At 52.3% G+C, this 15,633-nt stretch overlaps 1 protein-coding gene across 7 annotated transcripts in view; it reads left to right on the top strand.

Annotated features, from left to right (window-relative positions):
- Nucleotides 1-13,260, top strand: part of HECTD4 (HECT domain E3 ubiquitin protein ligase 4) — a 188,882-nt gene extending 175,622 nt beyond the window's left edge. For all 7 annotated transcript variants that reach the window (XM_038575137.1, XM_038575138.1, XM_038575139.1 and 4 more), the window contains 10 exons: nt 662-852; nt 2,542-2,688; nt 3,501-3,620; nt 4,309-4,464; nt 5,978-6,081; nt 6,288-6,509; nt 8,272-8,438; nt 8,811-9,006; nt 9,540-9,762; nt 10,385-13,260. In XM_038575137.1, coding sequence (XP_038431065.1) covers nt 662-852; nt 2,542-2,688; nt 3,501-3,620; nt 4,309-4,464; nt 5,978-6,081; nt 6,288-6,509; nt 8,272-8,438; nt 8,811-9,006; nt 9,540-9,762; nt 10,385-10,521 — 1,663 coding nt within the window. In that variant the 3' untranslated portion in view covers nt 10,522-13,260. The remainder of the gene's footprint in view (nt 1-661; nt 853-2,541; nt 2,689-3,500; nt 3,621-4,308; nt 4,465-5,977; nt 6,082-6,287; nt 6,510-8,271; nt 8,439-8,810; nt 9,007-9,539; nt 9,763-10,384) is intronic.
- Nucleotides 13,261-15,633: the final 2,373 nt, after the last annotated feature.

Genomic DNA, 15,633 nt, shown 5'->3' with positions numbered 1-15,633 from the left:
CTGGAGTGGGAGGCACCCATCCACCCGCCAGCCAGCCTGCTTGCTTTTCTGGGGGGCACACTCACCAAAAATCACGGACACAGAGATTTCCCATGATTCTGTGCCCAGGATGGTCATTTTGTAAAGCTTCAGTAAATGTGTCTCCTGACATTTTCTGGGGCTGGATTTTTTCAGTATTTAGAAGTAGGTTCACATAAGACCTCTGCTGAGGGTCGTGGCTTCAGTGAGACCAGTGGCTGGCACCTTCAGCCACCTCTGGGGACAGCACACAAGGCCAAGCTGCCCCTAGCTCCATTTCCCAGGGGAGGAAACCCGGGCTCTGAAAGCAGCCACCTTGGTGGCCCATGTCACCAGGCAGCCTAGATTTCAACCCAAGGACTCTAGAGCCCCATCCTGAGCCGTCTGCCCTCTGCCCACATGCAGGAGGGAGGCCCACATGGATGCATGTGGCCAGAGCCTGGGGAGGTGGCACCACTCCTCCCTTTAGGCCTACTGTGCTGGCTTCTCCGGGCGGTGTGGGGGAGCTCCTCCCTTCGCAGGGGCTGTCAACACCTTGGTCCAGCACCAAGAAACCTGCCATGAAGCGAGGCTCTGTTCCAGACACCTGTCGGGAGCTGGAACGTGGCCACTGCCCCACCTCGCCCTTCTTGCCCGGCCCCAGGTGTGCCTGCATCGACGTCCGACATGCACACAAAGCATCAAGGAAATGGACCCTGGAGATGGACGTGGCGCTCGTGCAGTACGTCAACCGGCTGTGCCGCCACCTTGCCATCACGCCCGCACGGCTCCACCCCCATGAGGTGTATCTGGATCCTGCAGATGCCGCCGACCCCAGAGTGGCCTGTCTCTTGAGTATGTGGGTCCTGGGGAAGTGGCTGTCAGTGACTGCCCCCAGGCTGCCTGGGGGCATCTCTTACGACAGTCCAGGGGGTTTAGAAAGACTAGATGTGGGATCCCTGGGTGGCTCAGCGGTTTGGCGCCTGCCTTTGGCCCAGGGCGTGATCCTGGAGTCCCACGTGGGGCTCCCGGCATGGAGCCTGCTTCTCCTTTGCCTGTGTCTCTGCCTCTCTCTCTCTCTCTATGTCTATCATAAATAAATAAATAAATCCTTAAAAAAAAAAGGAAAGAAAGAAAGAAAGACTAGATGTGCTTTTCGTGGCCATCGAGTGAGTCCTAGGATCACCTGCTATGAACCATATGGGCAAAGAAAAGGGAGAAAGACACAAAGCTGTTGTTGCAACTAAATTAAATGAGTGAGGCCTTCTCCGTGTTCCTGTAAGCAAGTGGCAAACAGGCATGCAGCTAGCTGGGAGGCTGTCACACCCAGGCCCCTGCCTAGAAGCCACCACCAGTGCCAGGCTGATGTTGGGAGGGAGCAGGGACCAGAGCCGGCAACGTGCCTTAGAGGCATTATCCTTGATCTCTAGAGAGCAGCATGTCTTTTAAAAGCTAGGAATGAAACGAACTAGGGGTGGTGGAAGGGGAGGAGGGCGGGGGGTGGGGGTGACCGGGTGGCGGGCACTGAGGGGGGCACTTGACGGGATGAGCACTGGTTGTTATTCTGTATGTTGGCAAATTGAACACCAATAAAAAATAAATTTATTATTAAAAAAATAAAATAAAAGCTAGGAATGTTGGGCAGCCCGGGTGGTTCAGTGGTTTAGCGCCTGCCTTCAGCCTAGGGCCTGGTCCTGGAGACCCAGGATCGAGTCCCACATCAGGCTCCCTGCATGGAGCCTGCTTCTCCCTCTGCCTGTGTTTCTGTCTCTCTCTCTTTCTCTCTCTCTCTTTCTGTCTCTCATTAATAAATAAAATCTTAAAAAAAATAAAAAGCTAGGAATGTGCCTGCACACACACGTGCACACCCAAAAACAAATATTCTCCATAAATCCATCCCTGGAAGGTGACCCTTGTTACAACATGTTGACCATGATCCCCGGACCAGTTTCTGTGCCTGTGCACGCTTACCACGGGCAGCTTTTGAGTCTGTTCACCCTTGCTTGGCCACAAGTCCTGGCCCTTTGCTCTCTTCCAGATACTTGGAAGGTAGACATGGGCAAGAAATTGTTCCAATGTCTGTCTCTCACAGCTGGAAGGTAGACAAATGTGAGGCAAAACAAGACAGTGTTCCTGTGTCTCAATGTCCTGGTCTTGACCTATGATGTTGCCTTAGGGGAAGCTGATGAAAGAAAGATGCACAGGACTGTGTACTATTTTTGCAAGTAACTAGAAGTCTAATTATTTCAAAATTGATAGTTAAAAATAGCATAGGATGCAGCCCTGGCATAAGCCTAAAGACAGGCTCAGGGGGCCATTGGAATCCCTGAGAGCTGAAGGCCTCCTGCATGGCCAGCCTGGGCCTCACCCTTTGTTTCTGCTTGGCACGGGCTCAGACAGATTGGGAGTCACTCACAGCATCTGTGGGTCGAAGGATAAAATCCCCTGCAGGATTCCTGCCCACCCCTACCTCCAATGACAAGGGTGACCTGAGTTTTTTCACAATCCAAGAGTCTCAGCCTGACTGCCCCTCATGCTCTGCAGATGTGCCCATCGAGAGCCTGCGCCTGCGCTTCGCCCTGCTCCAGTCCCTGAACACCACGCTGGAGACCTTCTTCCTGCCCCTGGTGGAGCTGCGCCAGACACCCATGTATGCCCACAGCATCGCAGCCCTGCTGAAGGAGGCCAAAGGTCAGCACCTGCGCCCGCCAGCACCACACCCCACAGTTACCAGCCTAGGAGGACCCTCTCCCTACATGTAACATACATGGGCCCGGATTAACAGAGCCCGGAGTGGTGACTTCAGTTAATCTCTGAAAAATTAAATTTACTAAAGTTTGCAGGGGTGCCTAGCTGGCTCTGTAAGAAGAGCATGTGACTATCTTGGGGTCGTGAGTTCAAGCCCCACATTGGGTGTAGAGCTGACTTAAATTGGTCGGCTAAGTGTCCAGCTCTTAATCTCAGTTTAGGTCTTGATCGCAGGGCCATGAGTTCAAGCCCCACATTGGAGCCTACTTAAAAAAAAAAAAAAAAAAAAAAAAGCAGTGGCTCTGATTTCACTGTCTGCCCTCTGCATCCCAGAGATGATCATCATCAATAGCTGAGTATCTGTCCTTTCAGATTTTCCTGTTCACATACAAATAGACACACATGATACTTTTAAAAATCGAAAGTGGATGATATCCTAGCCTATGTTATGTTCTGCACCTTCATTTTCTGGGGTTTTATTTTTCACCACTTCAGAAAATGCTACAACAAGCCTCCTTGTACTTTATGTATTTCTGCCAGCAAGGTGCTTCCTGGGCATGACAGTCTGGGGCTTATGTGCTACCATTTGGGCCAGTACTGACAAAGTGTCCCCAGAAAGTCAGGGACCTGATGGGCGTCCCAGGAGACCCCAGTCAGCCCAGAGGGGCAGCATGTCCTCCGCCAGGCCTTGGGCACGACAAGGAAGGCAGGCAGGCAGCCGCATCTGAGCCTCTGGCCCACATTACTCCCTTCAGGGCTGATCTTTTACGACACGAAGGTGACCGTCATGAATCGGGTCCTGAATGCCACAGTGCAGAGGACGGCTGACCATGCGGCCCCCGAGATCACTCTGGACCCACTGGAAATCGTGGGAGGTAAGATTATGCAGAGCAAGAAAATGCAGAGTGGCCATGGTTGAACAAAAGATGCAGTTGATTTGTTGCACATGAAAGAGGCCTGTAGAAGGGAGTCCAGACATTCATCTGGCTGCTTCTGTCCTCCTCCTCTGAGTGTCCCAGCACGTGGCTCCCACCTTCAGGGTCCCCTGGTGAGCCTGCATCCTGGGCACAAGAGGAAGGAGGGAGGCAGAAGGAGCTCTCCACATCCTGGAGCTTCACCTCTCCTGCACGGCTCACTGGAGAGCTGGCACGGGGCCACAGCTAATGGTGGGGGGCGGGTGGGATGTGGAGATTTGTTCTGGTTGACCATGGATTTGCTAGAGCTGGGGTCCCGGCATCAAATGAGAGGGGGCAGTGTCTCCTGAGGAGGCAGCCGGGCGGTGGCCATGGCATGTGAACACACACACAGCATGGAGGGCACACACAGGAAGTGAGAGAAGAGCATGGACCTGGGTGCGGGGTGCTCCCCTAGGGATAGAGAGGAGGCTGGGAGCCACGTGCCTGAGGCTTAGAAGATACTCCAGGAACAGAGAGAAGGCAGGGTGGCTGGAGCAGGGGCAGGGAAAGGGCCAAGAAGTAGGCATAGGCCTGGGGAGCATCTGTCCTGGGTGTTAGAGCAGATGACAGTGCTGGAAGGGTTTCCCTGGTTCCTGTCTCTTTGCAGGGGAGATCAGAGCTTCGGAAAACTCGTACTTCTGCCAGGCTGCCCGGCAGCTGGCCTCGGTGTCGTCATCTCAGCTTTGCGTGAAGCTGGCTAGTGGTGGCGACCCCACCTACGCCTTCAACATCCGCTTTACTGGGGAGGAGGTCCACGGCACCAGTGAGTGTAGCCCCTGGCCGGCTCCTTGCAGCCAGTTAGGGGCAGGGGGAGGGGGGCTTTTTCTTGAGAGTGTGAGCATACCTGGGCACTTTAGTCTGCGGCACAGAAACCAGGACTGGCCCCAGAGCCACCAGCCTGTCCAGGCCCTCCAGCCCCAGCCCCCAGGGATTTGCCCCAGCCTGGGTGGGAACCAGCGCTTGCCAGGGACTTCAGCCCAGCATCACCTGGGCTCAGGGACCGCACCTCTGATCAGTGCTGAGGGGCAACCATAGAGATGCCATCAGTGCAGGTTGGCCTCATCCCCTAAGCTCAGGGTTCAGCTGGGCCCTGTGTGTCCCGTGAGAGACAGGGTGCTGGGGGAGCCCTTCTGTCATTTCCCCGTGTGGTGATGAGGGATAACATCAGAAAATGCTCCCTGGTGACCCTTTAAGCCATGCTTAGTGAGCCCCAGACATTCAGGAAATACTTCCCACTCTGGATGAGAGAAGAGACCCAGTTCTTCAGCCAGACGCAGTGGGAACGATGGCCGTTGGGGCAACTCCATCTCCCATCCCCATTCGCATCCTTGCATCCCGTACTGGCAGGGCCTCCAGTCCTCTCAGTGCTCTTACCCACTAAGTACACAGAGTATGTCAGGCCCACCCTCAACACCTGCCCTTCCTTGGAGCACCAAGACTGCACAGGAGACTTGACTGATAGGGAAACTGGCACGCCAGCAGGTAGCTTCCCCAAGGTCAGGCAGGTGGCTGGGGCACAAACCCAGGTCTGTCTGATTCCACGGCCCAGCCCTTGGTGACTTCAGCAGGCAGAAATCTGCTTCCCCACCGAAGCTGAGTGAGGAAATTTGTCCCTGAGCAGGTCCTCTGCCTGGCTCTGACCAAGCAATGTGTCCACACAACTATCCTCAGAGCTTCCGCCCCTAGGGCACTGACGGGGGAGGCACAGAGAGAGAAGACCCAGCCACAGAGAGGAGTTGGCCAAAAAGCCAAAGGCACGTGTGGAGTTAGAAACACTGAGGACCACAGCCGCCTGTTGCCCTCTGCAGGCATCCCCGCATCAGTCTGGCAGTTAGACACTTAGATGCTCTCTGAGCAGATCCTGAGCACTGGGGTGGCGGGGGGGCGGGGTGCAGGGCTGAGTAAAATGGGTGGTCCTTGGTACAACCTATAGTGACAGATGTCGGTCAGACAAGCCCGCAAATCAGTGTGAGCTTCTGGCTGCAGAAGGCGGCCCCTATGAGGGTCTGCATCTCATCTCCTTGAATCCTTGAAGCCAGCCCAGGATGTGGGTCCAGTTACTGTTCCTGTTTGATGGATTGGGTCACCAGGAAGTGATTTCCGGGGCCACCCAGCTAGTAAGTGGCACCATAGGACTTGACCCAAAGTCTCTCTACCCTCGGGTGAATTTTCTGTCACCTCTGGTACCGCTGCATCCAGGTCCAGCTGGGGATGGGGCCTGCGGGCAGGCTGGGCTGCGAGGGTCTCGATGCTGAGGGACCCCCTCTGTCCCACAGGTGGCTCTTTTAGGCACTTCCTGTGGCAGGTGTGTAAAGAGCTGCAGAGCTCCTCGCTGTCGCTTCTGCTGCTGTGCCCCAGCTCCGCTGTCAACAAGAACAAGGTAAGCTGCCCGAGGCCCGGGCAGCTGTGGGGTAGTGGCCCCCGTTTGGGTGTGTGTCGCCATCGGCCCTGTGTTCTCTCACTGCACCAGCAGGAGGGCTCTGGCTCAGGGGTGTGAGCTGGCGGTGCTTTCCTGCTGCCTATTGGAGACTCCTGTTCCCGGGTGGGAGCTCTGGTCAGTCACCTTGCCTCTGCTTCCATTCACAGGGCAAGTACATCCTGACCCCTAGCCCCATCACCTATGGGGAGGAGCAGCTGCTGCACTTCCTGGGCCAGTTGCTGGGGATTGCAATTCGAGCAGATGTCCCTCTTCCCCTGGACCTCCTGCCCTCCTTCTGGAAGACCTTGGTGGGGGAGCCCCTGGACCCTGAGCAAGACCTACAGGAAGCAGACATACTCACCTACAATTACGTCAAGAAATTTGAGAGTGTAAGTGCATAGTACATCCTGGGGACAGCAGAGCTCCAGAGCAGTGTCCCCCGGGCTCACTACTGCCTCTGCAGCCCGCTGTCCCCTGGTCCTCTGTGCCGCAGGAGCCCAGCCTTCTGCCTGAAGACCGATGGGGATCTCTCAAAGAACAGAAAGGAGCCTGAGCCATCTCTGCCAGCTTATGTCATAGGGACAGAAGCCCCTCTGGCTTCTTTTCCTGTTTGATAGTGGTGGAGTAGGAGTGACTGACATGCCATGACAGGCCTTCCAAAGACACAGGGGTGAAGGGTTCCCGGCAGCTGACTGGCGGAGGTCTGGGAGGGGAACTACTACTGGCAGACCCACTTTCGCTTTTAAGAACTTGGTTTCAGGGCCTCAGAGCCCAGATTGGCTCTTGGGGGTCACCTGAGATTGGCTGGGGAAGGGGTTGGGAACATGGCCCTCCTCCTCCTTGTGCTCGAGACACACAGAGATAGCGAGAGCACAGCTGTCTGCACACACAGACCAGCCCCCGAGGGGCTGTGTGCTCAGTGCTCCGCCTGCCAGCTGGTCCGCAGTCATGGGGGCCTGCCGTGGGTCAGGCTCTGGGCTCTCACCTGGTATGTGAGGCCCTGTAACGGAGGGCTGTGTGTACATGTCCTCATGATGAGGCCAGAAGGGAGGGAGGCTCAGAGAGAGCTGGCTGGGAACAGAGCCACCAGTGGAATCTAGGCCTGTCCAGCTAAAAAGCCTCCTCAAGTTAGAGACAGGGTGTGGGGGCACCTCTGCCCCAGCCCTCCCCTTGGAGGCCAACTGCCTGTGTTCATGGGAGGAGACTGTGTCTGAGGCCTGGCTGTAGCCTGCTCTCAACAGAGCCTCAGCCGAAGGAGGCCTTTTTGCCAGGTGCTCTGCTGTCCCCCTCAGCCACCACTTGAGATCAGCCAGCACAAGGGAGCACCAAAGCCAGGCTTTTGGATCAATGGTTGGCTTCTCAGCAGAAACGGGGATGACAGTGAGTTGTCTAAAGTCAAAGCAGTATGGCCCCCATGGGCTGGGGATCTATGAGTCTCCGCCAGGCACTGCTTTGAGAAGTCCTCCCAGTGCTGTGGGTAGCAGCAAGGGCCTGGGGCACACAGGGGATCTGAGACAGCATCCAGGAAGTCCAGCCAAGGCCTTTCTGAAGGGGTTGGGCAGAGCCTCAGAGGGTGCTGGGATAGCAAACTGTATCAGGATTGAGGCACACGAACCAAGAAGAAATATTCTGAATTTTGGGCATTTGTGCCTGTAGCCTTCACAGGTCTACTCTCCTCTGGGCCAGATCCAACCATCTCCTCGGTAGCCCAGCATGCACATCAATGTCTTTTGGACCCTAATTTTGGTTTTTAAAATGATTTGCTTTTAAAACTAAATATGGATAGATTTGGCTTCAGGCAAGGCTGAATGGCATTATCAGTAATTAGTTTCAATATGGCCCCCAATAGTACAAGATGTACCATCTTACAGTCACATCCACACCAGTGAAAGAAGGCTGCTGCTTCCAAATGGTAACAGAAAAAACCCGTGCAATTTGGGTCTCATTAGCCAGGCCTCGGCCACATACCCAACCCTGAATTCATGGCAACTCTGATTGGGCAGGCCTGTGCCATGTGCACCTTCCTAATGACCGAGGGTAGTCCCTGTCCAAATAGTGCCTGGCGTTTACCCAACTGGAGACTGGAGTTCCATCTTCCAGGGGACCTTGGGAGGGCCAGGCAGTTAGCCTCAGTCTTCCTCTGCCCTCCAGATCAACGACGAGACTGAGCTAGAGGCCCTGTGTGCCGAGATTGCCTCTCAGCACCTGGCCACCGAGAGCCCTGAGGGCCCCAACAAGCCATGCTGCAGGTTTACCTACCTGACCATGACGGGCGAGGAGGTGGAGCTGTGCAGCCGTGGCCGGCACATCCCTGTGGCGTGAGTGTGTGTGCACACGGTGGGGACAGACCAGTCTGGCTGAAGGGATGTCCCAGCAGCACCTGGACTGTGGCAGCCTGGGCTGGGGTGGGTGACAGATGGATGTCACCAGTTAGAGGAATGTGAAGCAGGACATGGGGTGCCAGCAAGGGTGGAATATGTTCAACAAAAGGACTTTGTATTAAGAAAATTCCAGCTGTGAGGTGGGTGACACCCAGAGGCAGGAGAGGAGTTCACGGGGTTCTCAGAACCAGGATATCCAGTGTCTGGGACCTCTGCTGGGTGGGTGTGGCCCTGAGACCCAGGGGCCACCCTGGCACTCTCCCTCACCAGGCCCCCTCCCTCACTGCCCCCCCTCCCCCGCACCTGCAGGTGGGAGAACAAGGACATCTATGCAGCAGCCATCCGGAGCCTACGGCTGCGGGAGCTACAGAACGCTGAGTGTGTGACGGCCGTGAGAGCAGGCCTGGGCGCCATCATCCCCCTGCAGCTGCTCACCACACTCAGCCCGCTGGAGATGGAGCTGCGTACCTGCGGCCTCCCTTATATCAATCTCGAGTTCCTCAAGGTCAGCAGCCTGGGTGGGCCGGGGAGTCAGGCTTTGGCAGCAGGGACCTGCCCGGGTACTCCCTGTGTGCCAGGTGCTCTGTCCCCATGTGTGGGGGAGCCATGCCCACCCCCCGTCACAGTTGAGTAAGCCAAAGCTTAGCAGAAGTCACCTTGGAGCATGTGGCAGGGTCAGCTTCACACCCAGATCGCTGGCCTCCAGGCCCATGTCTTCAGCCACATCCCAAGGTGGAGGCCATTCTTGCAGAGCCCCATCCATGCCCCAGCCAGCTTCTCTCGGGCTGGACCCTGGCCTCCCAGGGTTCCTTCTTTCCAGCTGCGAGACCTTGCCTGAGTGACTTCCCATCCAGGGAGAACGGTGATAGGACCTGCCCCGCCCCACACACACCCCCCCCCCCCCGCCCCGTGTCCATGGGGTAACCTTGGTCGAGCCTCCCTGCCGCACTGATGTGCAGGCAGCAGTCACCCAAACAGGTGGCTTGGCCTAGGGAGGTCCTGGGTCTGCTCACATCTTGGGGGGCCTTTCTTCCTCAGGCCCACACCATGTACCAAGTGGGGCTGATGGAGACGGATCAGCACATTGAGTTCTTCTGGGGGGCGCTAGAGACGTTTGCCCAGGAGGAGCTGTGCAAGTTTATCAAGTTTGCCTGCAACCAGGAGCGCATCCCATTCACCTGCCCCTGCAAAGATGGGGGCCCTGACACAGCCCACGTGCCCCCCTACCCCATGAAGATTGCCCCCCCAGATGGCACAGCAGGTACTGGCCTCACCTCAGCATGTTCCAAGTGGGGACACACAGGCCCTGTGGGAGGAAGGGTGGGGGGCAGGTGCCATGTGCCTCTCAAACCTAACCTTGGCCAAGAGTCAGTACAGGCCTAAGGTTGACATATTCTGATACTTAAAACATTTCTGGATTTTTAGCTTTTTAAATTTTCCAACTTTTTAAAAAAGATTTTATTTATTTATTAATGAGAGAGACAGAGAGAGCACGGCAGACACAGGCAGAGGGAGAAGCAGGCTCCCTACAAGGAGCCTGATGTGGGACTCGATCCCGGATCCAGAGATCCCGCCCCGAGCTGAAGGCAGATGCTCAGTTGCTGAGCCACCCAGGCATCCCTCCAATTTTTAAATGTAGGAAAAATAAAATAAAGCCCTCTGCTGGCCAAACAAACCTACGTACAACCAGAGTCCCTCACAAGTCAGCAGTGGTGCCTGTGCTGTACAACGGTTGTGTCTGCCATTCTCTCCTCGGAAATCTTTTGCCCCCGCCCTGCCTCTCCTCCTGCTGGGCCTTGGGGTTGGTTTAGAGCTGCCCAGAGAAGGCCTCTCTGGGATCGTAACCCAGCCTCCTAATACTGGCCTGGCGGGGTTTTTTGCAGGTTCCCCAGACTCTCGCTACATCCGAGTGGAGACCTGCATGTTCATGATCAAACTTCCCCAGTACTCCTCTCTGGAAATCATGCTGGAGAAACTTCGTTGTGCCATTCACTACCGTGAAGACCCCCTAAGTGGCTGAGGGAAGGGAGCCCCAGAGTGAATCCGTCACTGAGGCACCACTCCGCCAGCTTGGGAAGCCTGCCACTGAGGGCACGTCTCTCCAGGCCCTACGTGAGGAGTTGGCGACATTTTGCTTTTCTGAACTTCTGTCCACATTCCAGGGCTTCCTGGAAGACTTAACCTTTTGTATTTGTATGTTTCGTGATGGGTTGGTTCTTTTACTACCTGTTTGTGGTATGTTTGTAGGATAGCTTAGTGCCCAGGCAGCCTGTGTCTCATTTGATCTTCCTGGACATTGTCTTTCATGGCCACTGGATTCTGATGCTGAAAGGCCCCCCGTTAGTTCCACCCAGCAGGGAGCGGGGGGGGGGGGGGTGGCGGGGGTGAGATGCCAATGGCCACACACAGCATCCTGTTCTCTGCAGAGCATCTTCACAACTAAGCCTGTGGCCCTGCCCCTCCTGCCTTGAGCTGGTTGATCCTGGACGCAGCTCCTGCAGCCCTCCTTGCATCTTGAGGTGGCCGGGTCAGTTACTCAGACATGGGAGGCTTACACCGGGAAAGCTTCCCGTGTTAATCTTCTGGCTCTGGAATGTGGTTCATCGGCTGTATTTTCCTGAGGAAAAGCCCCCAGTGGTTCCCCCATCCCTTCTCCCCCCAGACAACTCTCAGCTGTCCCTTCTGGGCCTCTGGTCTGACAGTTCTCTGCTGCGTGTTCCAAGAAGCCCACAGGTCCATCCTGACCCTAGCGCATAGCCAGGCGTGTCTAGCTCCAGGAGCAGAGGGGGACACTACAAGGAGGAGGGACAGTGCTCGAGTGGGGCCTTTTTCTGAGATTCTGAACAGGAAAGCACATGATTCAAGCCAACCCCCCGTTTTGTACTCAGAAGCAGCCCACCTTCACCATAGTGTTTGTGAACGGGCCTCACCCCATTTTAAAAAGAGCTGACTGAGGTGCTCTGCTCAATTCAGGGTAAACTTCAGTGACTAAGACCTTCCAAGGCCCACTGTGGGGTCATTCTGCCCCTTGGGCCAGACCCACCCCACACCCCCTTGCCACCCCGTGTGAACGTGTGTGCCAGGGCTGAGCTGCTCCATGCTCACCCACTGCCCCCAGTGCATTCGTGCCCCAAACAGGTCTTTGTCCGATGGTACTTTGTTCACAAGCAGCATATGCCATCTTGTTGGACACTGTCATTTAGGGCCCTGCCAGTTCTCATGGAATTGCATCACTGTATTTATTGTATAATATTGTGAATACTGAAAGTTTGGAGTGCGTGCTGACTAGAAGGCTCTGGAGTGTGAATGCTGGGGAGAGAAAGCTGTGCTTCTTTCTCTGCTGTGGCCCTGGCCTGTCAGAAAGATGTATGGATTTTAGAGTTAGAGCCATTAGGATCCATCTCCTCCCTCTTATTCTTAGGAAATGCATAAAGGACCATTAATAGAAGTGATTCCCCAACCTAAGGAAAAGCTAAAACCGGATTAATCCTTCTGGCTGCATTGGTTACATTTGATGCAGGAGCAGTCCGGTATGGAGGTGAGCGCCTGCAAGCAGTTTCCCTGCTTGAAAGGAAGAGGGTTGGCTGCTGCCTCCTAGCGGTGAGAGCCCCATTGAGTGGAGGTCACACCAGGATGTAGTCCTGACAAGGATCCTCTTATTTCTGCATAACGAAAGAGCCTCTGGATTAGAAGACGTGGTTCTTCCTCTCTGTATTTTTACATTCTTGGTCCCTTCCAATCCTTCCCATCCCTTGAATGGACTCCGAATTGTCAGCTACCTCCCCAAAGGGGGTTTGGGAAGCTTCTTTTGGCCCATCACTTGGTGACAGCTGTGAGTGAGATGCTGCTGCTAACATGACTGCTTCTCCCAGAGAGCACATTGAGAGGTCCAGACCGATTCAAACCTTGGCCCTAAAAAAAAAAAAGAAAAGAAAAAAAAAAAAAGAAAAAAAAAAGTGTGCTGTAAAGTTACTTGATGTATATTTATTATAATTATTTATGGTTGCATTTAACAAAGTTTTCATTCAGTTTGATGCTATTTACACCATTGCTGTGTAAAGGAAGCTCACTACAGGAAAAAAGTCGCACCAATAAATAACCTTCATCTAATTTTGATCTACCTGAAGAGTTGTGTGATCATCTACTCACTGAAAAGACTCAGAGGCTGACAGGCTTAGATGGCTGTGCTACTGAAGTGCTGGCCAGTGTTTGGGAATTTGGCCTCCGTACTGGATGTGATTCTTACTCCATCATGCTTATAAACTACCCCTTCCTCCCATTTGACTCTTTGAGGCTGGTTTTCAGATAGGAAGTGTGATTGAAGGGATGGAAATCCAAAGTTGGAGCTAAACCTAACTGCATGTTCTGTCCTCTGCTCATAGTAGAGCTCCTGTATAGCCTCTTATGCCAGTGTGAGGATTTTCCTCAAGTGGATCATTGCATTGGAAGAGTCTAGGCCACATATCCTCCCTTGGGAGCTGGCAGTGGATTTATCTACTATCTACTGTATGGGAAATGCAGAGAAGATAAAAAGACTTCGTGCTGCTTTCCTAAGATCCATGGTTCTGTCCTCTTCTTGCACAACTGTCCCTTGCCACCCCCAAAGGGAACCCTGTGGTCTGCATTCAGGAAAATCCAGTCTCCTTGACCTGCTTATCACCTCCTCCTGCTCCATGGGAATCCTCCCACAGACCCACTTAATTCTTTTTCCTTTGACCGTACCTTACTTGTACTTAATAAATGCTAACTTTTAGTGGAAGTGTCCCACCTATGTCTTTATTATAGGAAGAGCAAGAGTCCTCTTGGATGAGGAACAAGCAACTTTTCCTTCTGTCTGTTGCCTCAGGGTGCTAGAAACAGCAAAAACAACCACTCACAGCTAAGAGAAGACGTCTGTGGGACAAGAGAAACTGGGGAGTGAGGTGCCTCAACTGGAGACACCTTGCTGAGCACAGCAATGATTCTCCTCTCCAGAATGGCTGAGGCCATCTTTTTTTAAAAGAGTTCCTTCTTTAAAAAAAGCAAGTATATTCAAAACTACATTATCCAATAATAGATGGCATCCATCCTCATTACTCATCAGGGAAATGCATAATAAAATCACAACAAAATCTATACAGCTACCACCAAAAAGGGCTAGAAAGACAATACTATGGTTGGGGGAATATGTGGAACCAACCACATACTGATGTGGGGAAGGTAACCAACAATTCCTTTGGAAAACTGGTACCCTCCACTACACATCCCCTAAAGCCAGCAATCTCCTAGGTGTAATCCAACAGAATACATACACATGTTCACCAAAAGTCGTGTATAGAATGTTCACAGCAGTAATAGTAATAGCCACATTGGCACACACTGGAATACTGTAGAGGAAGGAAAGCAAACAATCGCTACATGCAACCATGTGAATGAGTCATAAACACAGTGTTCAACAAAAGAAATCAAGCATTAGATCAATATCAAAACATTTAATAGTGAAAATGGTGAAAAGTAACTGATCTATTTTAACATTAAAAGTCAAGATAGTGGTTGTCTTGGGTCCCAGAAGAGAATGGGAGTCTGAGGGGTGTTCTGGTGTCTTGGTTAATGTTTTTGATATGGGTGGTGAGGACAGATTATGTGTTCACAGTGAGCTGCATATTACCATGCACTTTTCTATAGGGATGTGCTACTGTATGGATAGTTTCTTAAAAATACAAGTACTCCAGGGCACCTGACTACTTCAGTAAAGTATGCCACTCTTGCTCTAAGGGTCAAGCTTAAGCCCCATGTTGGGCATGGTGTGCCTACTTAAAACAAAACAAAAAATCCCAATGCCTCAGTGTCCTCCCACCACCACCATAAAATACAGGTATACCAAAATGAGAACATCAAGAAATAAAAGCACACATTCTATCATCATGAAACTAAAATCATTTCAATCCACAATTTCTGAAAGAACAACTATCGGAAGAATAAATGACTTAAGAGCACATCATGGGAAGCAATCTTATTTGTACCTTCCTCAAAAAAATGGAACACTGTAAAGGGAAGAAGGAATCAGAGGCCCCATGTGCCAGGAGAAAAACAAAGATTGTAAATTCATGTTAAGGTGCAGAATTTCAACCCCATCACCCTGAAGAAAGCCAGAAGTCCTACTCAGGAGAAACCACCTGAGCAGCTGAGACTCCAGCCCCACCCTAGGCTTACACAGCAGCCTGGAAGACCCTTTTTTGGACTCAGGCAGCTACAGATTCTGACAGCAGGAGCTCTCCAGTGAAAATACCAGCCTGTTGCCCTACAGTGAACAGTTAAGGAAGCTTCTCATTTTTAGTGCCCCAGTCTTAGAGACAGCCAAGAAACAGATTTGAGGAAAAGTCTATAATACACCAAAATAAAAATTACAGAGTTGAACAAGATATCTAAGAAACAACTATGGCACAAAGTATGAGAACAGGTAGTGCATCAGGATGTCTGGCTGGCTCAATGAAGCATGCAACTCTTGGTCATGTTGTGAATTTGAGCCCCACACTGAATGTAGAGATTACTTAAAAAAAAAAAAAAAAAAAAAAAAAAAAAAAAAAAAAAAAAACCTTTAAAGTACTGCACCCATTGAGTAAAAGGCTGTGGAGAGAATAAAAGTTTTTGGAAATATCAGAAACATTTAATGTAAGGATGAAAGGATAAAGTTGAGGAACTCTCCCATAAAGTAGGGTAAAAAGACTATGAAAGAAAAAAAGGATCAAAGAGGGCCAACATCCAACTATCATTGGAATTCTGCAAAGAGAAAATGAGAGAAACTACCAAAATAACACAAGATAATTCTGAAAAACAAGAGGTCACAAGTTTCCAAAGTGCTAAGTGTCCAGCTCTTTAAATGGAAAAAATCCATACAGACATACAAGGGAAAGTCTTTTTTTTTTTTTTTTTTAAGATTTTATTTATTCATGAGAGAGAGAGAGAGAGAGGCAGAGATGCAGGCAGAGGGAGGGAGAAGCAGGCTCCATGCAGGGAGCCCGATGTGGGACTTGATCCCAGGTCTCCAGGATCATGCCCTGGGCGGAAGGCAGGCGCCAAACCGCTGAGCCATCCAGGGATCCCCAAGGGAAAGTCTTTAAATACCACATCCTAAAAAGCTTCAAGGGGAAAA

Source organism: Canis lupus, chromosome 26 (assembly GCF_011100685.1).
Source record: "Canis lupus familiaris isolate Mischka breed German Shepherd chromosome 26, alternate assembly UU_Cfam_GSD_1.0, whole genome shotgun sequence".
Taxonomy (NCBI): Eukaryota; Metazoa; Chordata; class Mammalia; order Carnivora; family Canidae; genus Canis; species Canis lupus.
This window is presented reverse-complemented; position numbering and strand designations above follow the sequence as displayed.